This window comes from Serinus canaria, chromosome 6 (genome assembly GCF_022539315.1).
Source record: "Serinus canaria isolate serCan28SL12 chromosome 6, serCan2020, whole genome shotgun sequence".
In the NCBI taxonomy this organism is placed as follows: domain Eukaryota; kingdom Metazoa; phylum Chordata; class Aves; order Passeriformes; family Fringillidae; genus Serinus; species Serinus canaria.
In genome coordinates, this window is record NC_066320.1 from 28,762,058 (window position 1) to 28,787,545 (window position 25,488).

The 25,488-nt window shown below is 51.5% G+C and overlaps 1 protein-coding gene across 3 annotated transcripts; it reads left to right on the plus strand.

Annotated features, from left to right (window-relative positions):
- Positions 1 to 17,293: 17,293 nt before the first annotated feature.
- EMX2 (empty spiracles homeobox 2) lies at positions 17,294 to 25,014 on the plus strand. Of its 3 annotated transcripts, XM_018910588.3 has the most exons (4): positions 17,294 to 17,572; positions 18,306 to 18,786; positions 20,867 to 21,051; positions 23,582 to 25,014. In XM_018910588.3, exons 2-4 carry the CDS (start codon positions 18,396 to 18,398, stop codon positions 23,747 to 23,749), a joined length of 744 nt encoding a protein of 247 aa, XP_018766133.1. In that variant the 5' UTR covers positions 17,294 to 17,572; positions 18,306 to 18,395; the 3' UTR covers positions 23,750 to 25,014. The 3 variants fall into 3 exon arrangements, with proteins under 3 accessions (XP_018766133.1, XP_030097262.1, XP_009085398.1); XM_009087150.4 differs by lacking the exon at positions 17,294 to 17,572 and having other exon boundaries at positions 17,953 to 18,786; XM_030241402.2 differs by lacking the exons at positions 17,294 to 17,572; positions 20,867 to 21,051 and having other exon boundaries at positions 17,908 to 18,786; positions 23,582 to 23,685.
- Positions 25,015 to 25,488: the final 474 nt, after the last annotated feature.

Sequence of the window (25,488 nt, forward strand, 5' to 3'; positions counted from 1 at the left end):
CACAGAAACCCAGACTTGCTCAATGTACAAGATGGACATGCTTAGCAAATGAGGCAGCTGTTCAGGTTTTATTTTTATGCTCATTGTTTGCTGTGCAGCCACATGTCTCGTGGAGTGCATACCATCCAACCTTTGGAGTGAATCAGACAAGGCTCCACCAGAACTCACTCACTTGGAGCATCCAGCTCCACCCTGCTCCCTGTCTGACACACATCTGTGATCATGTATTCAGGGACTGAAGCTTAGGAAGGCTTTAACTTTGTCATTTCCAAGCTTTTTTTTTTAGCCTCAGATTTTTTTTTTTCCTGTAGGTGTTTTAACTGAGAATCCCTAGGGATGTAAAACCTTGCAGTACCAAAATAATCCCCTGAAAGTTGTGCAACAGCATCAGTGTCCTGCAGATAGGAGGACACCTGTGCCTGAGCATCAGCTGGGCCCTTTTCTTGATTTTCTGAAGAACAAGGACACTTCCAGGGCTGCTCCTGTTTTGTTCTTCTGCACTGTGTCATGGAGCACATGCCAGATATAATTTCATCAACTTGACTAAAGAAGTTTGCAGCAGATCTGCCTGTACAAGAAGAGATCAGCTTTTCAGTGTTTGATAATAACAATATTATCACCTGTGCATTCCCCTCTCTGGGGGAGTTGGGGAAGGTGTATAAAGCATCACCAATTTTTATATTTCCCAGCATTTTGAAGTCAAGGGTATTCACACATTTTACAAAAGGATTTTGTTCCTTTCTTCCATAACTGGAGATGATATGGACATCTTTATAGCTCTTTAAGTTGGCCTGGCTCACAACTCAGTTGTTGAATATGTCCTTTAAATAGAGCAATGCAAATAGCTTTTATTGCTTTACCAAGAAATTTGAGACTAGACTAGAGGAATAGAGAAATTTGAGTTTAGGATTAGCCTAGAAAAGAACAGAGAAATCACAGCACTGGATGCAGAGCTCTCTTCTCCTACATCTTCAAACATGTACAAGGAGGTGGCAAGAAAGCAGCAATTTATGTACAGACAGAACAAGAGGCCAAGGACTTTATCTTTCAAAGGGTTATACACACTTATCTTTAGACTTATGATTAGCCCCATTAATTTTGGTAGTACCTTGGCTTCAGGAAGGTTCTGAGCATGCAGTATTAGACTATTTCAATAATGTGCACTGTGTTTAACTGCTGCAGAGAGCAAATTGCAGGAGTGAACAAAATGTGCTACAGGGGGTCACGGGCTCAGCAATTACTGCAGGCAGTGCTGGGCAGACAAGATAGGGTTGTCCCCTGCTTGGTAACATGGGATACAAATAATGTTTATCCAAGCATAGGTGGTGTTTTTACATCTCAAAATCCCCAAGTTTAAATCAAAGTTGAAAGGGGAACTACAAGAGAGATGGGGAGGGACTATTTACAAGGGCATGTAATGACAGCACAAGGGAGAACAGTTTCAAACTGAAAATGGGAAACTTTAGGTTAAATGTTAGGAGGAAATAATTTACTGTCAGGGTGGTGAGGCACTGGCACAAGTCGCCCAGAGAAGTTGTAGATGTCCCATTTCTGGAAGTGTTCCAGGACAGGCTGGACAGAGCTTGGAGAAACCTGGTCTGGTGGAAGATGTCCCTTTCCACAGCAGGATGTTGGAATGAGTTGGCTTTTAATGTTCCTTCCAACCCAACCATTTCATGATTCTATGTAGACAAGGGGAGGATGCTGGAGAAGAGAGGGGAGAATGGAACAAATCCCTCCCAAGCCAGGGCAGGAAAACACCTGGAGCAGTGCATCCACGTGAGCTGAGTGAGCTGATGAGTTGGAAACCAGGGGAGCTGGGCAGTGCTTGTCACAGCAGCCCACCTCAGCCAAGCACAGGCTTGTCACAAAGTGGAGCACCAGGGGATGCACAGAAGCACACAGGGGTTTTGCAAACACTGCCACTGCAGGTCCCTTCTCCAAACTGTGACTGCCACTTATGTGTCCCCTGCCATCATCCCACTGCCATTCACCTGCCTTCTGACACCCCATTCCTGAGAGGGAGGCACATCTCCATTCCCACCCCGTGTGCTGCCCCTCCACACTGTGCCCCTTGCAATAAGCAGAGGCAGGGCTCAGATCTGGAGGATCTGGGTCCTTCCCCACAGTCCCCATGTCCTTAGGATGCCCTAATCATCCATCCTGACCTGAAGAAGCACAATGGAGCCCACTATTCTGACTGGGGCCTCTAGGATCTCTTCTAATATAAATAGTAATGACTATAATTATTAATCATTACTGTGATTATATGATTATAATTAATAATCATAATAATGAATCATTGTAATTACTCTACTAAATGACAAGCCCTGCTTCCTCCAGTGAACTTTGGAAGCACGAAGAATGAGCTGTTGTGTATATTTAAGGAATCCCAAACACTTCTGGTGTAACAAGTCCAAGCGTCTCTGTCTGTTTTAAGGACTTCCACATTGGATTTAATTTGGAAATCTGCAATTGCCTTGAATTGTGACCAATGGATTGGTGCTACCACATGCAAGCCCTTTGCTTTAAATCCAGCAGAATTATGAATAAACAGGGATTGGAAAGAGGAAGGAATGTGCATATGGGCAATGCTTGAAGGATGGAGAGCCAGATCTGCCTAATGTTTCATATTTCCATCTTAGATTTGTAACTGAAGTGCATTTTCAGAAAGACAAAATAAGGCAGCAAACGTAAAGGCTGCAGACACTTGGAAGACAGATGGTTTGACATGCCCTGCCACTTGGGTCTCGGGATCCACAGGCATGACTACTTTGGTGCTATAAGCTCAGGACAAGGGAGGGGAATTTATAAAAAATATTAACATGATTTTAAAACTGCACTTGAAGTGAAAGGATTTTTCTCTCTTGATGATGTGCATGCCACAAGCCCAGGTGGCCAAGACATGCTAGCTGTAAACCTCTGTGTTTTATATGAAATACCTGAAATCTGGTCAGAGGCACGTGGCTGCTCCATGCCCTGTGGAAGAGGGTGTGGAACAAGTGCCCTTGGGAAACCTGCTGGAGTCACTGTATATATTGGATAATTACCTCTGGTTACTGGGCTGCTGTGAGTCACTCCTTCCCAAGCACAAAGAAACCGATCTTGCAGAATGTAAAATCCACCCAGGAGTGGGTCATTGTTTAGGTTCAGCATCTCATTCTGGCATGTTCAGGAGGGGCACGGGATGAGCATTGTGACATTGTAGAGGAATTCTCTCATCTTTTTGAGATAAAATGTTTGCCAAGGTTTAGCTGATATGATTTGATTCACTGCTGGTGACCATAAAATCTCATTATCCTTTGTTATGGTTGGGCACGTGTGTTTGAGGCTGTGTTTTGCTGAGTTATTGTAGCAATTACTCTAATGAGAAGGGTGCACTTAGCAAAAGAGCTGCTGCTCCACTTCCATGTGACTGAGTGCAATGACAAGATGTGAAAACTTTTGCATTGCCTCTCTGTATTTTTGATACATTTTGGAAGGAAGGGAGTAGGAAAAGGGCCTGCCTCTGTCTGTTTGTCAGGATTGTCTCCTGTTCTGTTAACACTAACAGAAGGTGAGCACATCCATGCAGCAGCCTCTCTGTAAGCAAATTAAAGAAAGAAAAAAAAGCTAATAGGTAGGAACATTAAAGAGGTTGTTTGGGCTACTCATAACCAGTGAAATCTATTTTAGGTGTGCCCTATTTTGAGATTAATAGGTGGTTCTGGAATTTCTGCAATCTCCTTGCAGTGATAACCTGTCTAGAGGCAGGGGACACTCTCAGTGCATCCTCAACCTCCTTGTGTAGTGGTACCAGCCATTACCCCACGTGAAGCAGGACCTTTTCTGCTACTGCTTGTGCTTCTTTTCAGAGAAAATAATAATGTATGGGCTTTAAAAAAGGAACTGAAAAGATAAGTAACTAGTATGGCTTAATTATAACAACAGCTCTCAGGTCTGAACTTGAAGCAGAATTTAGCAGCCATTCCATATTCCTATGTGCAATGGCTGATAGGCACTAGATACTGTATGAAAGGAATAAAAAGATGAAGGCATAAATCTTGAAGGTTTTTTAGTGCCTAATTCCATCAGTCAGGCTTGTGAGTTTCTGTTGAGAAAGTAGTATTCCTTCAGGGAAGAGTCCTGAGAGATCCCAAGTGAGCAGCTGAGAGCAGGGCTGACACCCCCTCTGACACATCCTTCAGGCAGGATGGGTTTCAAACCCCACACTCCGGGGTGGTGAGAGCACAGAGGAGATGAGGCCTGGGGCAGCCAGAGCTTCTTCAAACAAATATGTGGATGTATAAATGATTTAATTACCAGACTGTTTAGGAGAATTTCTAATCTCTCTTCAACCACTCGTACTGACATCTCTGATGTGTGATACCATTCAGATTGAAAAGAGAATCCATTTAAAGCCTAAATACTCCAATTACTTTTTTTAGATGCCTGGGAGCAGCTCAAAGTTCAAGGCACATGATGCTCTTAAAGACCTACTAAATTAGAGGCCATGGGGCACAGGGGGAGAGAAAGAATGTTCAAGTACATTATATTTTGAAGTATGTGGTTTTCAAACTGACACAAACGAGTTTTTAACTAGAAGTGTAACCTAATATGGGTCAAGGTTTCCAAACTGAGGTGTGCATCGTGCCAGATACATTCAAGAAGGGAAAAAATTTATAAAAAGAAACCAAAAAACTGGGACAGTCCAGCTCTGACCCTCATTGTGAGACAACCTCCTGTGAACATCTGGCAGCTCCTTGCAGGAACCAGGAGGTCCCAAATCTCGGCCTCCCTTCAAAAATCAGTCTTGCCAAGCACTGTGTGGGCTGCTAGTCAGCACGAGGTGACTGTGCCTGCAATTGCAGCCTGAATACATAGTGGAAGGAAGAAGACTTTCAAACTGATCCTTACACATCACTGGAAGCTGCCACTTAGGTTTTGTGATTCACAAATTTGCTCTCTTGTTATAAACAAACATTTCTTTTCATGACAGTGTCACGAGGACCGAGCTTGAGAGCCTCCCTGTATTTTTTTTTTTTTCCTTTATTTTGGCATATCAGCACAGTTGAAAGACACACTCTCTTGCCTCCTTAGACTCCTTGCCAAGCCACAACCACAAACCATCCTTACAGCCCCAGAGCGCTTTTGGCAGTTGTGACACAGAGCGTATGGCTCGTGTGGTAAAATGTGCTGGCAAGTTCCCTGCAGGCCCCATCCAGCCATCACTTATGTGCACAACTTGATGCCAGATAGCAGCTGTTGTGTCGAGGCTGCTCAGTATCACACTAATCAGCCCTGTCTCATCCTTTCTTTCCCCTTTCCTGTCTCCACCTGCTGTTTTCTTTTCCTTTTTATTTTTTCACTTCCCTCTTTCGTGTCTTAGATTAAGACTGGATGTGCTCTGGGGCAGAGACCCCAGACTGGAAGTGCTCTGGGGCAGGGACCATCATTTGTCCTGCGTTTCTCTCTCTTGCCACAGAGTCTGCTTGCCTGGCACAACAGTAAGACAAACAGCAATGCCAAATAATACAGCTGGCACCTGGCAGGTTACCTGGTGAGTGACCTGAAAACTGACTGCTGTGGGCAAAAAACACTGCTCCAGGGGAGTTTTTCATGAACTTTTTGAAGGCAACATAGCACTGCTTTACCTATCTGAAAGTGTTTGCCCAGCAGAGGCCTGACCAGTCATTTATCCTGTCCTCACTGCCTGTGTGTGTTCTGTGTGTTTGTTTGGTAGTTGCTATTGCTCCAGGTCTGAACTGCAGGACGTGTTTATGGCTCAGGAAAGTTGTCCAACAGAAAGCCTGAAGGGAACAGTTTGCTGGGAAATAATGGCATTCTGCATCTTCTCCAAGAGGTGTGTCTGACAGCAAGAAAGTGCCTGGAACTGAAGGGGAGCTCATCCTTGATTTAGGTGCCATCTCCAGTCAGACACAACTGGAGAGGAAGGATAGCTTGGAGTGGCTGTGTCCCTGCAAGAACTTTATCTTTTCACTCACATTAGTGAGCTTCCCTGGATACTGGCAGGTTTTGATTACAGTGAAGGAGGAAGCTGCAGCTCCTCACGCCTTCTCTGAGACTCTCCAGCCTAAGGATAACAAATGAGGAATCATTTGTCTGGTGGAAAAGCTGGAAAAATCAAGACAGCAATCTAAATACATCTGTGTATCATCTGATGTGACTGATTTCCTCTGAGGTGTCAGTTTCCTTTCTTCATTTTGACTGCAGATACAGGTTATAAAGCATCAGGGTCAGAAAAGGAATTTAGTGGTAAGCTCCCTTCTCTGAGCTCACATGGCCATTTTTTGAAGACTTGGTGACTATTTAATTGTTCTAAGCACAAAAGGAGATTTTCTATAGGAGGTATTAACAAAGCATTTTCCACAGTGATGCAGAAGCTCAGAGAGTAAAGAGTTGCAATGTAATTCCTAAACTGCATACAGGAAACACTTTCACTGTGGCTGCACATCCTGCTTCTACAGCTCCTCCTGTGATCTGCTTTTTGACCTTCTTGGTGGTTCTGCCTCTGTACTGGGTAGTGTGCAGTGCTGTGTGACAATGCACATGCTTCAGGCCGTAGGAAAAAAAAATAAGATGATAAATATTGAGTGAGAGCTAAATACAATCATTACATCCACATGTAATGTGGTTTAATCTTGCACTCTGAGTACCAAGAGACATTTTACCACTGGCTTTATCCACAGTAGAAAACAATTCATAATCAGTACACTGGCGTTAGGAGTGTCCTTTTGCCCTTAGCTTCACCATTTCTTACCTATTAATTACTGTAGTGTTGATTCTTTCTTTTTTTGGCTTTTTTCAAGACACAGACTCTTGCTTTGCCCTCTTACTGAGAATACTGTGCCAAGGATCTTCATCTGTGCACTGAAGAAGAGGATGGCACAATTGATCCTTCGTCCATGACAGGGTACACTAAATATTTTTGCAAAGCAAATGAGACATCCACAACCAAACCCTTCTCCAGGAAGGCTTTTAGGTGCCAAAGCATCAGAGTTCCAGTGAACTGTGCATGACTGCAGTGCCCAGTGCAGAGATGATCTGTGAGTGCTGTTCTTCAGGTGTCCTGGATGTTCACAGGCAGCTCCAACCCAGAGTGGATTCACAGCTCCAGTAATTCCCTCCCTGTGCATTTCGGGGTGTTCACAGCAAGCAAGAACCAGCTCTGGACAAGGCAAACACTGCGTTTTCAGAGAATTTCCTGCCTCTCAGGGGCTCTTTAGGTCTGCTCCAAGCGAGGTCAGCCACAAGTGGGCACTGTCCGGCTGCTGCTCCTGCGGAGCGCGGTGGGCACAGCCACCAGCGGCCCGGGCAGCTCCGGGAGAAGGGATTCATATGCTCCCGGAGCTGGGTAGAGCTCTCCACACCAACTCAACCACCGCTCTGGGGGCGATCGAGGGTGGCCAGTTCCGCTCACGCTTTGCAAAGCATGTTTTTGTGTGAAAACATGTCCCGCCCGTGGTGGCAGCCTTAATGAAATGGTATTTGAAGATAAATGATGCTCATTTCTTTGCCACTTCGAAATGCAGTTGTTTCTGGATTTGCTTCTCTCTAGCACACACCCTGCGTGCTACATTGGACGGCTTTGCCTTTATCCTGACTTCCTTCCAAGTGCTCATTCCTTGCAATTCCAACTGTGCCACCTGAAGCTGAGGCTTCTGTTGGGGTCTGTCCATAGAGGCTGTATCATTCACCATAGCTGAAAAGTCTCCCTTTTACCAAAACTGTAATATTTTAGTTAATACCATCATTTCTAGCAATTAAAGCTGCCACATAGTTGTGTCAAAGACAGGATTGTGCTATTTGCTGCTGTCTCCCATTAGGAATTTAGTTGCCTAAAACTTTCCATGCTGTCCAGCAGAGTGGAATGGGCTGTTGATAGCTGTGCCCTAATTTTTTTTTTTTTTTTTTTTTTTTTTTATTTCAACTGCACTGGGATAGAAATGGGTTTGGTAGAATATTTTTCACACTGAATTGCAAATGATCCTATGCAGCTATTCTTTTCTTCTAGGCAAATATTTTCCATCTCTGGTCTCCAAACAGTTAAATGAAAGACAGCCAGTAAAATGGAGATCTCTTTAATCCTGGAATAGGCAATTGCAAACACAATAGAGGACACCAACCTCTTTTTATTTCCCATTTAGGATCGGGAGGTGAAAAGTCAATATTCGTCTGTGAGATGCATCCAGCTAAACAGATGCTGAACCTCATGTGCTCATTTTAGTCCACTCCTCAAGTTTATGGAGAGCAGAAATATTTACACACCGAAATAAATCCCTCAGCCGCTCCAAACCACAAACTTGACTTCCAAGCCAAGCGGGCTCGGTGCGTGGTGCCTGCCCCGCTGTTTTAAAGCGTGTTTACCTAATGGCCAGACCCCCTGGCCGCTGCAGGAGACCCCGGTTCGCCCTTCCCGCGGCTCTGGGGCTCTGCAGAGACGAGCAGGGCCCAGGCCCGGGAGATGGTGAGGCCGGAGGGAGCTCAAACCCCTCAGTTTTGGAAAATGGCCTCTTCTGGTGGCGGGGGCAAAGCCTCCCGTTGGAGGTGTTTCTCTGCGCCGGGCAGAGCTGGGGGTGCTGGGGAGCAGAGGGGGGGGCCCTGTGGGAGATAAGGGGTTAATCCGGGGGGACGACCCCCCCCCATCCAGATGTGCCACCAGTCCCCCCCGCCTTGCTCACGACCCCCGGCCCCGCAGCCGGGCTGGGCTCCAGCTCGGCCGCACACGACGCCCCGCAAGGGCTGCAGCACCCGCGGTCCCCCTGCCACCAGATCCCTGCTCGGAGAAATGAGTTTAGCCTCGGGTACCTGGTGGGGACAGCTCCTAAGTCACCGCGGGGACCGCGGGTACGTTTAATCCCGAATTATTTATTCATTATCACTAGTTCTTGCCCTTTAGTTTCTTCGATCTATGGCTTTGCGCGACCGTGCCAGAGCGTGTCCTGCTCCCTGCCGTATCCTCAGCCCAGGTTTGTGACAGAGGTTCCCCCCCCCGAGGTTCTTGTGAAGCCCCGATGTCCCCTGGCGGCCCCGCTGAGGATGCGAAGGGACAATGGGGCACACATGAAGCGCCGTCTGCTGATGAAACATAGCCGGGCGCTGGTACAATGGGCTATTTTCCATCAGGAGTGTAAAGAATGGTTAGCTGATGGCTTGGAAATTCAATTGAATACCTTCACGGACCTAAGTATAAATATTATTTTTTAAAAGAACAATACGTAATTAAAAACCAATATTTAACAACTTAAACGCCTATCCTCTAGGAAATAACAGCCTTTCTTCGCAAAACCTCCGAGATTGACTTCGCTTCCTCCTGTAAAATGAGGCCAGATTTAATTCTCCAAAGATCAGTGAGATCAAGTATTTCAGCGCTCAATTTACAGCTCGGGGGTATATGGGACCCTTTCCCAGTTATCTGGGTAGGCTAGGAAATAACTCAGGGAAGGAGGAGGGGGAGAGGAAGGAGAATTAATTCCCGAACACCGCAGTAACACCTGTAGTATTTCCTTGACTCAACGTCACGGCGGCGATGGCCGGGAGCGGGTTTCTCTGCCCACAGTCAAATTGCGAGCAGGAAAACAGCGCAACTCTTGCAAGCAAGCAAGCAAGCAAACAAACAAACAAACAAACAAACAAACACATCGTGTTTGCTCGTTTGGAAGGAAGCGCCCTAAGTTGGGAAGATCGCTTCGCGGAGCCATTCGGTCCCGTGGTGACACACGCGGGGAGGCAGGCGAGGAACCATATGCCACCTCTGTACACATCCTCGCCTGTGGATGCGGGGGATTGTTCGATGGGCTGGAAGGAGCGAAACACAAATAAAACAGCTACTTTCACTGAAACCTTAAAAAAAACCCCAGTATAAAATACATGACACTGACTCCGAGGGTCCCCGCTGCCCCGGAGGGTCGCGTACTGCTTCCCTGCAGCGCCTCGGCTCCTCTGCAATGTCAAACTGCGGCCCGGCTGCAACCTTTCCCAAACCCTCCGCAGGCTTGTCCTCTTCCTTCTCTGCTCCCTTCTTCTGAAACACAGCGAAAGGAGAGAACAAGCCACCCCTGCTAACCTCCCGGGGAGGTGGGAAGCGAAGACCGGTTCTCCCTGCCGCAGTCCCCCTCGCCACCACCCTGCCCCTGCCAGCCACGGTGGCTCCCCTGCCCGCCCTGCCCGTGCAGGAAGCTGCGGACAGAGCTCTCCTTGCCTTGGCTGCGCTGCGCTGGGGCGCGGGGAAGCTGCAGAGCAGATTTTCAGCAGCTAGGCTCTGCACCGGCACTGCCTGCGGAGCAGACCCCTCGCAGCCGCACGCACTTCTTCCCACAGGGAGGTCCAGGCTCCTGCTCTGCCTCCACCATCCGCTGCCTTTAGCGATGGGGAGCGCTCCCTCGCCGGGACACCCACGGCTCTCGAACGGAGCCTGCGGGCAGCAGCGCGCCCGCCCCTCGCCGGTGCGCGGTGAGACACCGGTTGCTTTTTCCGACCTGCGGTCAGAAAACCACTTTCTTTACCAACACTATTTTTTCCCCTTCCTTTTCCTTTTCATTTTATTTATCCCCTCTGTAACAGTTTGTGGAAAGTGAAAACTGATTGGAGGTAGGTGATTTGTGGAGAGAACCGCCGTGTGCGCGCTCTCTTTGCCCATATGGAGAAGATTATCGCTGAAGTTGACTTTCGTTGGATCGCGGCATCAAACAGCGCAGACCTGGCAGGAGTCGGGAGAGGGGGTCACTTTCGATTCCCGGCTGCTACCCTGCAGCCTTCACGGCCGGAGAGAGGAGAGAGGAATCGTGTCCCGAGTCCCCCGCAGCTCCCCGGGCGCTCTCCGTGCCGCAGCCCCGCTCCGTGCCCGGCCAGCACCGGCTCGGGGCCAAGCCTTGCCCGGGCAGCGCTGCCGGTGCTCGCTGCCGCCGGCCCGCTCGCTTCTCGCTCTCCTCTCCTGGCAGCGACTATTCCAGCCCGGCCCTGGCACCGACAGCTGTGTCTAGGTGAGATCTGGCGGCTGTGGAGCAGCGGGGCACACCGAGCAGCACTGCCGGTCTGTGTCCACCCGCAGCGCGATGCTCGCCTACCGAGCGGGGACTCCCCGCAACAGCCTGACCTTTGCCGGTGTTGTTGCGGCGAGAAGAGCTGGACAAACGATGAGAGACCTGCGTCACCCCAGGGGAATGGCCAGCGAAGGGACGCGGGGAAAGGCAGCACCTCTGCCCAGGTATTCCCTCATCTGTGCACTGCACAGAGGTGAAGTTTCCTAAAACTCCGAAAAAAGACTTTCCCTATTTTGTTTCCGTTTCAGAGAGGAAAGAAAGAAAAAAAATATTAGTCTGTAAAAGCAGCCTTAGTTCGGAATTAATCTATGGAAAAAGTTGTCGGATGGAAGCAAGATAACGGAGCGGCAACCCCACGGAATCACACACAGAGTTGAAGCAAAAGCCCCCATGTCTGTGTTTGACATACATTATGCATGTCAAAAAAAAAGCAACCCCGGGCTTCGGAGGCCTGGAACATCCAGAGAAACAGCTAATTTTGCTTTAGGATTTCTGTTTTATTACACTCTGTATGACTTCCACAGCGAGCACATCTCTGTGAGCTTGAATATTTGGGAACGCATTAGCAAATGAAGGAATTCAGTGAGGTTATGCTTTTCAAAGCTGGATCCTTATATTCGAATTCCAGGATGCCGTTACAAGCGATTATGCACTTGAGATCCTAGAAAAAAAAATGCAGGTTTTAAATGAAATACGTATTAATTAGCGTTCTCAATGACACTTCAATGTACTAACATTTAGTTGCTAAATTTTAGAAGCTTGGAGAGTTATTTGGAAGTTGATAGGTTCTCTTTCACTGCGAACTCTTTGTGCCTCATACAGGTCACCAAGAGAAAGATAACTCGGGTGGATGGAGGGGCTCGGGGGGAAATTTCCCCAAAGGATGGACGATAGTGGACTCACACACACACACACACAAAAAAAAAAATTAAACACCAAAAAAACCCCGACCCCACCATGGGGCAAAGAGAGGAGAGAGAGATGAACCCCAATAGAGCTAACTTCGTTCCAGGCTCTCTCCTAGCCAGGCCAAGAGGCACTGGAAAACACGGATGACCTTCTCTTCGTTACCCAGAAAAAATCTTCTGAAATGAAAAACAAATTTAGTCGGGTCCGCGGGATCGGGCTCTCTAGGAGCAAGTTAAAATGGAATAATTCACAAAATTGAATGTCTGAACTAGAAACTAAAATTATCTCAGTAGTACCCAGAAGTGCCGAACAGAACTAGTGGTAAATTACACAGTGGTTTTCTCTTTCCCCTTAGAAACAAAACTTTTGCTTTTGAAGACCTTGTTAAGTTTGCTTCTCCTCGCTCCTTCCCCATCCCCGTACGGACAGCGGTGAGCTGGGTCCAGAGGAAAGTTTAGGAAAGTTTGTAACCACAGCCCCCTCCTCGGGCGGGATCTCTCCCACCGGGAATTGTCTCTGCCTGCCCCCGGCCGATGCTGGGGCTGCGGTGCGGGACCTGCGGGGCCCCCGGGCAGGACGGAGCCCCGCGGCTGCCGAAGAGAAGCACGGCACTGATGGGGAGCACTGTGATCTGAGGTGGGATGGGGAACGAGAAGAGCCGGGAACGCAAAGCCGCTCCGCGCCGCACCGCGCAGGGCAGTCCGCGGTGTGCCCCGTGTCCCCCCGGGCCGCTCAGGGCAAGGACCGTCCCGCCCAGGCGCAGAGCAGGGGTTTATGTGGTGGACAATGAGTTTCTGTTTTGGTATGCATTGTACTCCACTAAAACAAACAAGCATCGGGTGGAAAAGCATCTCCCGCACGTTCTTCCCACGCAACCTCCACAGCAGTGGAGGCTTGGACACCTTTTCGTTCCCATAGGATTCGAGCGGCTTCCCACGGGGTGTCCTGAGTGCGGACACTCGCAGTCTCTGGCTGGCCTGCAACTCTGCTTCTGCTTTTAGTTCTTTCTTTCCTTTCCTTTCTTTTTTTTTTTTTTTTTTCTTTTTTCTTTTTTTTTTTTTTTTTTATTCTTGTGAGTCTGACCAACTTTCATCACGGAAGAGCTCCCGTGGCTGTCGAATCAGGGCTTGCCCAGGTAGCCCGTGTATCTGCCATGAATTCAGCACTCAACAGCTGCAAACTGGCTGTAACTCACCGGCGTGCGGGACCGCGCTGCCGACAAGCCAGCATTTCCGAGACCAAGGGAGTCCCCACAGGACCTGTTCCCTCGGGACAGAGCCCGCAGGTCAACCGGACAGGCGGACAGGAAAGACAGACATCTTTTCAAAGCCCTCTCGCTTGTACCGCGTCACGAACGAGAAGTCGCAGTACACGGCTTGGCTGAAGCCAAAATTTTGGTCAAAGTGCGAGAATAAGTTCAGGGGCCGGATGCAGTGTTTGGATCCAACTGCTCCGGTGGCTGCTCCGGAGGGACAGATTTCAGACGGGCTGGTCCCTCCGTGCTAGCTCAAATCAAGCGTTCTGCCAACTCACTGGGGGAGTTTGGAGTGCGTGTGAGTGGACGTGTGTGAATACACATGCGTGGAGTTTTCTCCATGCATGCTGCGCCACATAAAACAAAAACAAAAATTAAAAAAAAAAAAAGTAAAAATGAAAAAAGAGAAAAAGCCCTTTAGGGCTTGATTACTTTTATTAATAGACACATTAAGCGGCCTTAATGCTCCTGGTGGCTTTCTGACGGGGTCGGGGAGCTCGGGAGCGGCCGGGCCCGCCCGGGATCCGCTGCCGGCGGCGGGGCCGCGGGCGGGCGGAGCTGCGCGGCAGCCGGCAGGGGGCGCTGCCGCCCCGCGGATGCGCGCCCGCGGCCCCGCTCCCCGCGCAGCGGGCGGGACCGGCACCGGCACCGGCACCGGCACCGGCCCCGGCACCGGGACGGGAGCGCCGAGGGAGCGGCGGGGGAGGCGGGCGGGCACGCTCCCAGCCACCGAGCGGGCCGCCTCGGCTCAGCTCGGGTCGGCTCGGCCCGGCCCGCACTCTCGGTACCGCGCTGCCCACCGCGCCCGCACGCAGCTGCGGATATTTCCTCCCGCTTCCCCCTTGATGTTTGAAAGGTCTGGCACGGATGGGTGCGGGTTAGGGCTTCGCGTGTGAAGGCGGGGGTTACGGGAGCCCGGTGTTAATGACAGTGTATTGGAACCGCGAGTCCGACACCACCGGGACGAAAAGAACCGCGCGGAACCGCGGCGGGGCCGGGCTGTGCAGAGCGCAAGTGGCGCTGGTTCGGGAGCGAGAGGGGACGAGGCCCTGAATAGCGTCGAAAAGAGAAAAACTAAAGCAACCCTTCCGATCGCAGTTTCTTGGTCGGGGAGAGAAATCCGGGCAGCAAGGCCTTTTCCTGCTCCCGGTCCCGGTCCTGGCTCTCTGCTGCTGAGACGGGATCCCAGCGGCTCCAGCGCTGGCCCGGCTGTGCGGGACCGAAATAGAGGGGTGATGTTTTCAGGGCTGGTCTCCTCGATGGGGAGGTCCGTGGGAAGCATCCGTGTGTCCGTCCCACCCGGGAACCCAGGATGAGCGGGGATCAAGGCCCTGTCCACGCGTGGCTCCGGCTGCTCGGGGCCGGCTGCCCAGGGAATCCACCTGCTCGGCGGAGGCCGTGGTGCCCGGCCAGGGCTCTCCGGCAGCCCCGCAGCCCGGCCCAGGTCCTGGGAACCCGGTTGGGCTCGGCCCAGCCCGGCTCGTCGCTCCCGCACAGCACTGCGCTTTGCGAAGGATTCGCAGGAGGCTTAGACATACTAAGTAGGGTTTAGGGTATCCAGAAAAGAATTAAGTTAGGCATTTCACCCTCTCTTTTAACTCCATCAGCCCCACGCCAGACACGACCTGCCTAGGTCACCTCTCCTTCCTGCTGTGTGCATGAATCGCTGGGACAGGAGGGAAAAAGGGAGACAAATCCCACCTGGAAAAGAAAGTTAGGGGGAGGCTGAAACTTCCCTCACCGCCACCCCCATACCCGCGAAAGCTCAGCCTGCTTTAGCCCATGAATAACCGTCTTACCCCGAGGTCCCCGCATCTGAGACCTTCCTCGCAATTTCTTCTTGGCTGGTCTTTTTAAAGGTGAGTATTAGTTTGGAAATCCGGAGCTAGTGCCTGCGAGGCCAGCCATGTAATTTCACTGCTAACGTAGCGCACCCCTCCCTCCCTCCGAGAGAGGCTGCTGCCTCTCGGTGCGCTCCGAGCAGATCGGGGACTGCTGGGAAGCGAGCCCCTGCCAGATTCTCTCCATACAGACGCCAAGAGGACAGCGAGAGCAACCTGTCAAGACCTTGGGTAGGAAAAGTTCAAGAGAGGGGCTTCGGGAGGTGTTCCCGGGGCAGGCCGGGCTGGAGCTCGGCGGCCGTGGCCGGGCCAGAAGAGGCCGGGGCTGCGCGGGAGGCGCCCACGAGAAATGGCCACGCTGACGAATGCGAGAATGATACAAAAGTTTAGGGAAAAGAGGAAAATTCCTGGAAATCCCATCCCGAGTCCTTTTAGTTTTCGTTCTCACTGCTCCCGGCCTGTTTTATCTCTGACAAAACCCAGGGAAAGCTTGTGTTCTCCAGGCTCTGCTTGCGGTTGCTCTGCCTGGATGTATCCCCGCGCACACACACGACATGCACACAGATATGTGTTCCTATGTACAGAGCACAGACAACGAGCACGGCTCGGACCTCCATGGTGCTGCTGCCGAGATCACTCGCTTTTCCTGAAAAAAATCGGACTTGGATGTGGAGAGCTCCCCTCTGCAAGCGTAGCCTCCTCCGTTCAGCTCCAAAACAACGGGACTCCCCCTTCGGAGAGGGATTTTAGTCTAGAGGATATTTCCCCGGCGGTAAAGAAGGTCGAGGGAAATTTATCGATCGTTTTGGAGGTTCTGCGTGCGTGAGGTTTCTTTTCAAACGGATATAATTCCTCCCTCCCCAAGTGCTAAATTACTCGATGCAGTTTTCAAAGGAACCCCCTGATTATGTCAGGATGTCTGGAAAGAAAAAAAAAAGGCAAAAAAAATTAAGAGTTGAAGTTTTTCCAATTCAGATTCATTCTTCAGTCCCGGAGAAGTGTAAATGAGCAGATGCAGAAGTGTTCTTCCTAGGAGAAGGAGAAGTTTCTCTCTCTCTCTTTTTTTTTTTTTTAAATTTATTTTCTTTTTTTCTTCATATTCAGTGCTCTAGAACCAAGACCCCAGTCGAAATCAGTGCATCAAACACCCGTCCTATTTAGGGCACTTTCTCATCCTTGCTCGTGTCTATAACCCCAGATCTTTTCGAGAAGTGGCGTAATGAACACCGCTTGACGGGCAAAAAGTTGCACGGAGAAGGGGTGAGGAGACTTAAAAAGTTTAGATACTAGCGATATTCACGAGGCACAAGAGTGGGCTGAAGGGAAATCCTTCTCTCCCTTGCTCGGCTCTCTCAGCTCAGCGGGGCCAGAGCCCTGCACTCTGGTGTCTTCGGGCAGGAAAGGTTTTCCCAAACGTGTGAGACCTGGGAGAAGGGCACCTCGCAGCAAAATCTGCCCAAAGATTTGAGTTCCGCCGTGTAAAGCTCACTTTTCTCTGCGCTCGCACGCACGTGTGGCTGTGGATGTCTGTACGTGCAGCTGCCCCACGCCTGGAGATCAGATTTACATTTCCTACAGAAAGTGAACTTCTCCCTCCACAAAGTGCACACAGCGCGGGGTACACAAAGGGAAACACGGCCTCAAACAAAGGCGCAAGAACAGCCGCATCTTTGCGTGCCCAACACTGTTTTGTCACTTATATTATCCCCTCGTTTTGGTATTGTGTTAAAAATATCGGCGAGCTGGGAACAGATGCTTTTAGCAGAGAGTGGGGAAGGAGAATAGAATTCACCTCGCCCTTTACTGGAAACAACCATTTAGACGGCGATTTGTTTTTTAGCATAATTTAATGCAGTGAAGTAACGGATTTTTAGTGTATAAAGTGGAAAGAAAACAGAAAACAACGTCCGGGAGAGAAGGAAAGAAACGCAAGACTGGTTTTAAGACTCCCCCCATCCCTTGGTTCAACAGAAACATTAATTTACATTAGCAATTCTGCATCTTTAAGATAAATTACACAGCAGCGTAATAGATTTAAAGTACGCCAGATTTTTTTATCATTAATTGTAAATGTGCAAAATACCTGCTGGTACTTCACTTTAGAAGAATGTAATTGGCAAAAATGGGAGGCTGATGAATAGATAATAGATCCTTAACTACCAATAAACAGTAAGCACCAGCCAAGAGTATTAGGATGTGATCATAATTATTCTGCAGCTCCAGCCAATGGGAGGAGGAGAACTCAGCCCTAAAATCATCTCCGGACCCAAAGGTAAACGCGAAAATACGGACAAGGCTGGAACCGGAGACTTGATCCCCCGTCCCGTCTGCGAGAGCCCGGCGTGCCCCAGCTTTGCACGATGCGGCTGCCCCGCGCTTTGTGCTCCGCACCGCTCGGTGCGGGCAGCGCGGAGGAGCCAAGGGGAAATAAATAAGTTCGGACCAGGAGGACGAGCCGTTCTCTCACCGGGACGAAATCTTTCCCAAGCGGGGCATCTCTCCCTGACGCCCCGGGGCCGATCAAGGTAACCTCGCCAGGCTGAGAGTACCCGAGAGGTGGCAGGGACGGGGGTGTCGCGCTGGCGGAGCAGCCCAACTCCCCCCTTCCCCCACCCGAGGAGATGCAGGGCCCCCCATCTCCTGTCCCGCTGAGGCCCCCTCCCCGACCCCCTTCCGCCTACCTTGGTCGCCGAGCGGCGGCAGGGGAGGGAGGGCAGCGCGGCTGCGGAGGGGCGCGGAGCCGAGCGGGGCCGAGCGGGGGAGACGGCAGGGCGGGGGCGGCGGCGCGGCGCGCTCCCCCCGCGCTGGCGGGCGCGCTCCCGCCGCACTCCGATCCGCGGCTCCATCCCTCCCGATGGCGCTGCCCGGCGCTCGCCTCCCCTCTGACGCACTTTAAAGAGTCTCCCCCTTCAACCTCAAGGCGAGTAATAGCGACCAATCATCAAGCCATTTACCAGGCTTCAGAGGAAGCTGTTTATGTGATCCCAGCACTAATTAGGCTCATGAACTAACAAATCGTTTGCACAACTTGTGAAGAGGGCCGATCACATCCATGGATTGTCTTTGGACTTAGGGGGGGAGGGGGGGGGCGCGACCGCCTTTTCCTTGCAGGAGGGAAACTTCTCCCAGCAACTTTTTTTTTTGTGTGAGTGTGTGCGTGGTGCGTGTGTGTGTCTCCCTTTTGGGTACCGCTGGCTGCCGCTGCCTCCTTTTCCTCCAGCCCCTGTCTATTTATGTGTGTATCTATCCCTCCTCAAGTCACTCCCTGCTGCAAACTTCCCCGGATCGTCTCCCGCGCACCAGAGAGAGACGGGCAGAGATTGGGTCGGGGACTCTCGTCGCGGCAGCATGTTTCAGCCCACACCCAAGCGGTGTTTCACCATCGAGTCGCTGGTGGCCAAAGACAGCCCCTTGCCCGCGTCTCGCTCCGAGGATCCTATCCGGCCGGCGGCGCTCAGCTATGCCAATTCCAGCCCGATGAACCCTTTTCTCAACGGCTTCCACTCCACTGGCAGGGGGGTCTACTCCAACCCGGACTTGGTCTTTGCAGAGGCCGTCTCCCACCCGCCGAACCCGGCCGTGCCGGTCCATCCCGTGCCCCCTCCTCACGCCCTGGCTGCCCACCCTCTGCCTGCTTCGCACTCCACGCACCCGCTCTTCGCCTCGCAGCAAAGGGACCCCTCCACCTTCTACCCGTGGCTAATACACCGTTACCGGTATCTGGGCCACAGGTTCCAAGGTACGTGCAACTTTTCTTCTGCTTCCGACCCAGCTCCGCATCCCCCGGCCGGTCCCCGCGGCGCGGATGTTGGGGGACGGCGGGCGGGAGGGCGGCCCCTGCCCGGAGCAGAAGGCTCGGCTCGGCCGGACCCGGGGTCTTTTGTCCCTGTCTCCCCCTCGGCCAAACTTAGGAGAGCTGTCAGAGCCGAAGAGCTTGGGCTTGGTTTTGTTTTGCTGCTTTTCCCGGTTTGTTTTGGTTTCCCGGGAAGAGGGGGGTAAGCGGGAAGGCAAGGCCGGCTGGGACTCCGTCAGCTTTCCACCCCCATTAGAAGCAGACGAAAAGGTGGATATTTTTTTGTTCCGGTGTGTTAAGAGCTAGAGAGGAGCCCAGAAGGAAGGGGCCGCGCAGAGCGGGGAATGGTGAGGCTGAGTTCCCCCGGGAAGGCGGCGGTGCCCGCCGAGCTGCGGGGCCGAGCTGCAGGAAGCCCCCGCCGCCGCCCCAAGCGCGGCCGCTGCCCTTGTTAGAGGGAAAGAAACGAAGCGAACCCCAGAGAAAGGAGGAGGGAAGTGTGTGGGGGGAATTAATCCCAGCAGCGGAGCAGCGCGGGGAGATGGGGCTGCGGAGAAGAGCCGGGGAAGGGGCATGGAGGGCGATCCCGACCGTGCGGTCAGCCAGGGGCTCCAAATGCCAAGCGATTAATGACCAGCTGAAGGGAAATAACCGAATCCAATGGCGGACAATCAATAAAATCCCCCTTGCTTAACCCTTTGTAACCGGCAGCGTCTTCTCCGAGGGGTAAGCCGATTTCTCCCGTAATGGGTCTGGCTTCTGCCACTTTCATTACAGGCAAACCAACAAACAAAACAAAATCAGTCTCCACTCGCAGAGATCCATCTGCCTTTTTTTTTTCCTTGTATTTTTATTTTTTTAATTCGGAACGAAAACAAACCACCTGCATGTTGCATTTTCCCCGGCCTTCCACAGCCGGGCCGCTGCAGCCGGGTTGAAAAAGGAGCCACTCTCTCCAAAGCCAGGCGGTCTGAGACACAAAATGGATTATTACCCTTTCAGAATAAAATTACAGGTTTCGCTCACCAAATTATTTGTCGCAGGCACCAGGCGATTGGTAACGAGGGGTAGATGAAAGGCGGAAATGTCCTGGTGTTGAGCCACAGCCTGATTTCAAACACACCCTCCTCCTCCAACGATTTTGAAAGCACTTACAGAGAGAGCCCCTCGGTGCCGTTTCCACCTTGGAAGGACCAGCCCGCAGAAGTGGCACAGGGGCACCCCGGAGGGAAATGTCCCCCGAAAAGCCCCGGCTCACCACCCCCCGCTCCCTCCCCTGCTCCAGGGCAGGCCGGCAGGAATGGGATGGGATGGGATGGAATGGGATAAGATGGGATGGGATGGCCGCTCTGTGGCCTCCTCGGAGTTTGATTCTTTATTTCCACACCGGTTCCCAGCGCCTCCGAGGCAGCGGGGAGGGTCATGGGGCCGGGAAGGCGGCCGTGGGAGCCCCGCTGAGGGCAGCACACCGGGAGAATGAAGGGAAGCGGCGGGAGAAAGGCTCCGGCCGAAGTTTTGGGCTAGGGAAGCCGAGACAGGCCGGGGGAGCAGGCGGGAGGCTCCCGGAGCTCGGTGGGCGGCCAGGGAGACTTGCAGGACTCGGCCAGGGAGCCCCGAGAGCAGCTGGCTGCGAGGGGAAGGTGGAAATAACAAACAAATAGGGAAGGACGTGAGGCTCCGGTGGTCGGGGGGCAGGGGGGCAGCCGTGAGGTGTAGCCGCAGACACCGCAGCCGTGCTCTGGCCAAGTCTTTTTTTTTTTCCTTCTTTATTTTCTGTAGTGCTCCTCAGGTTGTGTTTTAGCATTTTAATTTATACCAGTCCTCTCCTCCCCCTGCTTATTTATCCTTTCCCTCCACGTATTTATCAAAGGAAAAATCAATACTAAAAAGGAGTTGAAAAATTAAAAAGAAACTGTAGTTGGATTTATCCTGCGGGTAATGGTGGGAAACAAAAATTCTTGCGCTAATAAGTGCTGTCGAGTGCATCTGGGGAAGGTGTTTTATTAACCTGTTTTGCCCTGTTTCCCAGGGAATGAAACCAGCCCGGAGAGCTTCCTATTGCACAATGCACTGGCCAGGAAACCCAAACGGATCCGTACAGCTTTCTCCCCATCCCAATTACTGAGACTGGAACATGCCTTTGAGAAGAACCATTATGTAGTAGGAGCGGAGAGAAAACAGCTGGCACACAGCCTCAGCCTCACGGAAACTCAGGTAAGGGGCAAGCAGGGAACGGGCAGCTGGCAAAGCGAAAGTACGGGCATCTCCTGTGGAAAACCCACCGGCCGGGCCGAGATTCGGGCAGCGGTAAGGGCAGATTCTAGGGGTGTTTAGGCCTCCAGTCCCGCACCGGTGCAGTGGGGAGAGGGATCTCCCCAGCCTGAGTGTCGTAAAATCCTTTTCCCGTTCGGGTTTCACATCCCGTGCCGGGGGTCGCGGTGCCTCGGCCGGGCGTGGGGAGCAGCAGCACTTGGGGCGCGATTTGGGGATTTGGGGTCCCCCGGGCAGCCCGGGCCGGAGCTGCGATCTGCGAGTTCGGTCGTTCTGCTGCGGGACTGGTGTCACCCTCAAGAAGGAGTTCGATGTTAGGGGAAAAGCCCCCAAAACAAATGCGGGAGCAAAGGAGGAGAACCTTCCCTTTAAACCCTACAGCAGAAACACAGTTCCTTGGATGAATTTTCGCTCGTTTCTAGCCGACAGAGGGGATGTGACTAGCCGGTTCAGGAGGGCAGAAAGATGCAAAATAAAAGCAGAGAAATTACTCACAAGGAATCCCCCCCTCACCCCTTCCACCCCCCCCCCACCCCCTCCCCAGCCGACTGGCTGAGGGCCAGAACGGCACCGGAGACTGTTCGGTCTCTCTGGCGGGACGCTCGGCGATGTTTCTGCCACGGTGGTGCCGGGCCAAGGGTCCCGGCAGGTACCGGGGCCGGGGGCCCGTGGGGCGGCCCGGAACGGGCCGAGAGCAGCGGCGGGGGCTGGCGCAGGCTCCCCCCGACGGCCAGGGACCCGGGGCTGGCGGGCCCGCTGCGAGCGCGTTTTTCACGCGGTTTTCTCCCCGCCGGAAGAAAGGCTGGAGTTTGGAGGATTGGTGGTGGTTGTTGTTGTTGTCGTTGTTGTTGTTGTGTCGGGTTTTTGTTTTGTGCCCTTCCAGGAGACTCGTGGAGAGAGGGTTCCAGATGGGGATTGTCTCTGCTACAGTATGTGGCACTGTACTAAAAAAAAAAAAAAAGAGAGAGAGAAAAAAAAAGAAAAAAAAAAAAAAAAGCCAAAATACCCAGCCGCAGCCTAGTTCAAAGTTCCCAGTAAACACAGCGTTCTCTGGGCGGATTAAGTTGTAACACTTTTTTTTTTTCCCTTAACTCCTTTTCGTGGGGGAAGCAATAAAGAGGTTGGAGCTTTTGTTTTAAAATGTCTCCCTAACAAAACAATAAAAAGGGATCGCCACTTTTATGAGGTTCCCCGAACAAGGGACCGGTCACAGGCTTATTTCTACTGGAAAGCTGTATTTAAGGTGGTCTTTGTGCTGCTTGATTCCGAAGCTGGTTGGGGTCTTTTGTCCGGATGTCAAACCCCCAGTCCCCTACAAATGAGCTCCCTTTTGGGAGATCAGCGTGCAGAAATGAACCGTCCTCCCCTTCAATTAGCAAACTAAAAGCAAATTAAACTCACCCCTTGTTCCCCGCTCAGCTTTTTAATGGGGGACTTTTGGAGAATATGAAAATGCAGCAGAGATGTGTGTCCGGCCAGTCAGGTCTCTGTTCTGAAGAGGCAGCGAAGCGGGTTAAACCAGCTTATTAAAATGCTCCAGTTCCCTTTCCCCCCCTTGCTGAGGCCTTTATCAGGCACTTTCAGACAGAACCGGAGTTTAAATTGCTTTTTTTTAAAAAAAAAAAAGTTTACCTTTGGACGCTACAAGGAGTGTGGCCAGCCCTGGAGATAGCTCCCAGATCAATACTATCTGTAATTAAAGCACTGAAGTCAGCTGCCGGATGGTTCAGTCAGATTTACGCGGCTCTGAACAAAATCAGAGGGATATTTATGATGCCACTTACGGCTTTCACCGCCCCGCGATCGCTCCTGGACGGCGCGTCCCAGGGAGATGCTGCGGAGAGTGATGGGCGCATTTCTATTCGGGCTATTTTGGTACATTTTTGCTTTTCCAAAAGGAAAAAAACCCTTGCGTCCTCCCCCCAGCCCCATCCTGGCGCCCCTGAGAACCGACGAAGCTTTGCCTTTTCTCTCCTCTGCCGGGCAGGTGGGAGCCCCGCGGCCGGCGCGGCCTCCCCGCCGCAGCCCTGACGGCTCTCCCGGGGCTGGAGGTCGGGGACGCCTCGCCAGGAGCGGGGAACCTTGCCAGGAGCGGGGAACGGAGCCTCTCGGGCGGCGGGGCCGTCGAGTGACAGCCCACGGGCCAGCTCCACTCTGCGTGGGCTACCTGGGCGCTGCTCGGGGCTACGCGCCCGCGGAAGCTCCTGGAGCATCCCCCGGCCGTGCCGCCCGCTCCTGAGCGCTGCGAGCTCCGGAGGGCGTGGGGCAGCCTGGCCGTGCCTTTCTCGCAGAGGTTTGGGTGGAAGCGGGTGCTCGCCCCCCTCCAGGCTGGCCAGGGTGACAGCAGTGGGGACACGCTGCGGACAGAGCGCAGGGAGGGCAGGGCACAGCCCGGTGGCACACGGAGCAGGAGGGAACTGGAGCATCTCCCTGGTCCGGGCAGGACTAACGCCCGGTGCCTTTCCTCCCGCAGGTAAAAGTATGGTTTCAGAACAGACGGACAAAGTTCAAGCGGCAAAAGTTGGAAGAGGAAGGTTCAGACTCACAACAGAAGAAAAAAGGGACTCATCACATTAACCGGTGGAGAATCGCCACCAAACAAGCCAGTCCAGAGGAAATCGACGTCACGTCGGACGATTAAAAACTGGCACTTTTGGACTTTTCCAAGCCAGCATCCCACGAACCGAAAGTGTTAAAGGCTCACCCCCCCACCCCCGCGGCGTGGCGGTGCGGGGAAGGACATGGAGATCTTCATCAAAACACGATTCCCGTCCGGGAGGGAGCTGGGAGCGAGCGAGGGCAGCCAGCGAGGGCTCCGAACTGTGGCACTGCCGGCACCTCTCTGCCAAAGGGGATCTGTCAATCAAAGCCAAAACACCGGGACGAGGTGATTGACAGGTATTCCGTTTATCGCAGTCCACTTTTAAAAGCATAAGGTAAAAAAAAAAAAAAAAAAAGTTAAAAATATATAGAAAAAAATCTTAAAAAGAAAAAAAAATAGAAGCAAAAAAAAAAAAAAAGCCCCCAACCAAACCAGAAAAATTAACACCTTACGGGACATTTTGCACTTCACGGTTTTTTCCGTCTTTGAAAGAGAAATTTCCATAAGCAGCCAAAACCCATACCTGTTTCAGAAACTTGAATTGCATGTGTAAAGCCGTCTGGGGAAAAAAAAAAAAAAAGAAAAAACCCGGAAAATTACTCCGGTTCCTAAAGACAGAAATGAATTGTAATTTTTTTCCCTTTAAGACAGGTTCTGTGTGCTTTTTAATTTTATTTTACGAGAAATGTGCAGTCTGTAAACATTTTATAATAACTTCTGGCGTCAAAGTGTTTGTGAAAGCTAAATGAAGTAGCAGTAACAAAGCATAGTGTTCCTTCCGGATGGACAAACACGGTAGGGAGGGGAGGGACGGGAGGGAAAGGCGGGGGGGCGGGGGAGGTTGGGCTTGGTCATAACTTTTGCTGAAAAAAAAAAATCAAATGGAATTATCTCCCCCCCCCGCCCCCAACTGTATCCCCATTGCAAAACCGGATGATGATTACCTTTTTTTTCAAGATTTACAAAACTCAAACCCAGCCACCAATTTTGGCGGTGGGGACACCTTCTAGGCTGGGAGGATCCAGAGAAAAGGGACTTAAAATCGCGGATTGATTTTTTTTTTTTAATGACCATTTTCATTGGGTCAATTTTCAAGCACTGACCTTATAATATTCCGAGATCATAGAGTTACTAAAAAAAAAGAAAAAAAAAAGTGACAAATGTTTCCTTCATGTCTTCTATACCAGAATGTAAATATTTTTGTGTTTTGTGTTTAATTTGTTAGAATTCTAACACACTATATACTTCCAAGAAGTATGTCATTGTCAATATTTTGTCAATAAAGATTTATCAATATGCCCTAATTTTTTAAGCAATATCTTTTCCCCTTCACCCCCAAATTTCCTGGAAACCGATGGTTTCCCCTCACACCGCCTTGTTTTTAGCTGCTGAACCCCCGCGGCCGCGCCGCACATTCCTGCGGCCATAGGCGCATTTCCTTAATGTATTCGCTGGCTGCTAAAGAGACCTCTAAAAATAAGCCGCAGAGGCGCACTTGCTGTATATAAATACCCCAAACCCCCCGAAACAGAACCAACCAACCAAACAAAAACCTCAAGGAGAAACCCATCCCCTTCCCTGGTTGGAAACTGAAGTGCGGACCGGGTCGTGATCGTGAAACAGCCGCGCTCCGCCGAGAGAGGCTTTCCTCGGCAAAAATATGTGCTTTAGTTAGCGAGAGAGGATTTTTCCTTTTTTTCTTTTTTGTTTTTTGGTGTTTCCCCCCATCTTTTGCATCCCCTGTCCAGGTCGGTGCGGTGAGGAGCAGGTCCTGCGGG

What these genes read in the sequence shown, in the direction of transcription:
- EMX2 (XM_018910588.3), top strand. Translation starts at nt 18,396, where the DNA reads ATGTTTCAGCCCACACCCAAGCGGTGTTTCACCATCGAGTCGCTGGTG. An exon ending in TCTGGGCCACAGGTTCCAAG is followed by an intron (nt 18,787 to 20,866) that starts GTACGTGCAACT and finishes CCTGTTTCCCAG; the next exon opens with GGAATGAAACCAGCCCGGAG. An exon ending in TCAGCCTCACGGAAACTCAG is followed by an intron (nt 21,052 to 23,581) that starts GTAAGGGGCAAG and finishes TTCCTCCCGCAG; the next exon opens with GTAAAAGTATGGTTTCAGAA.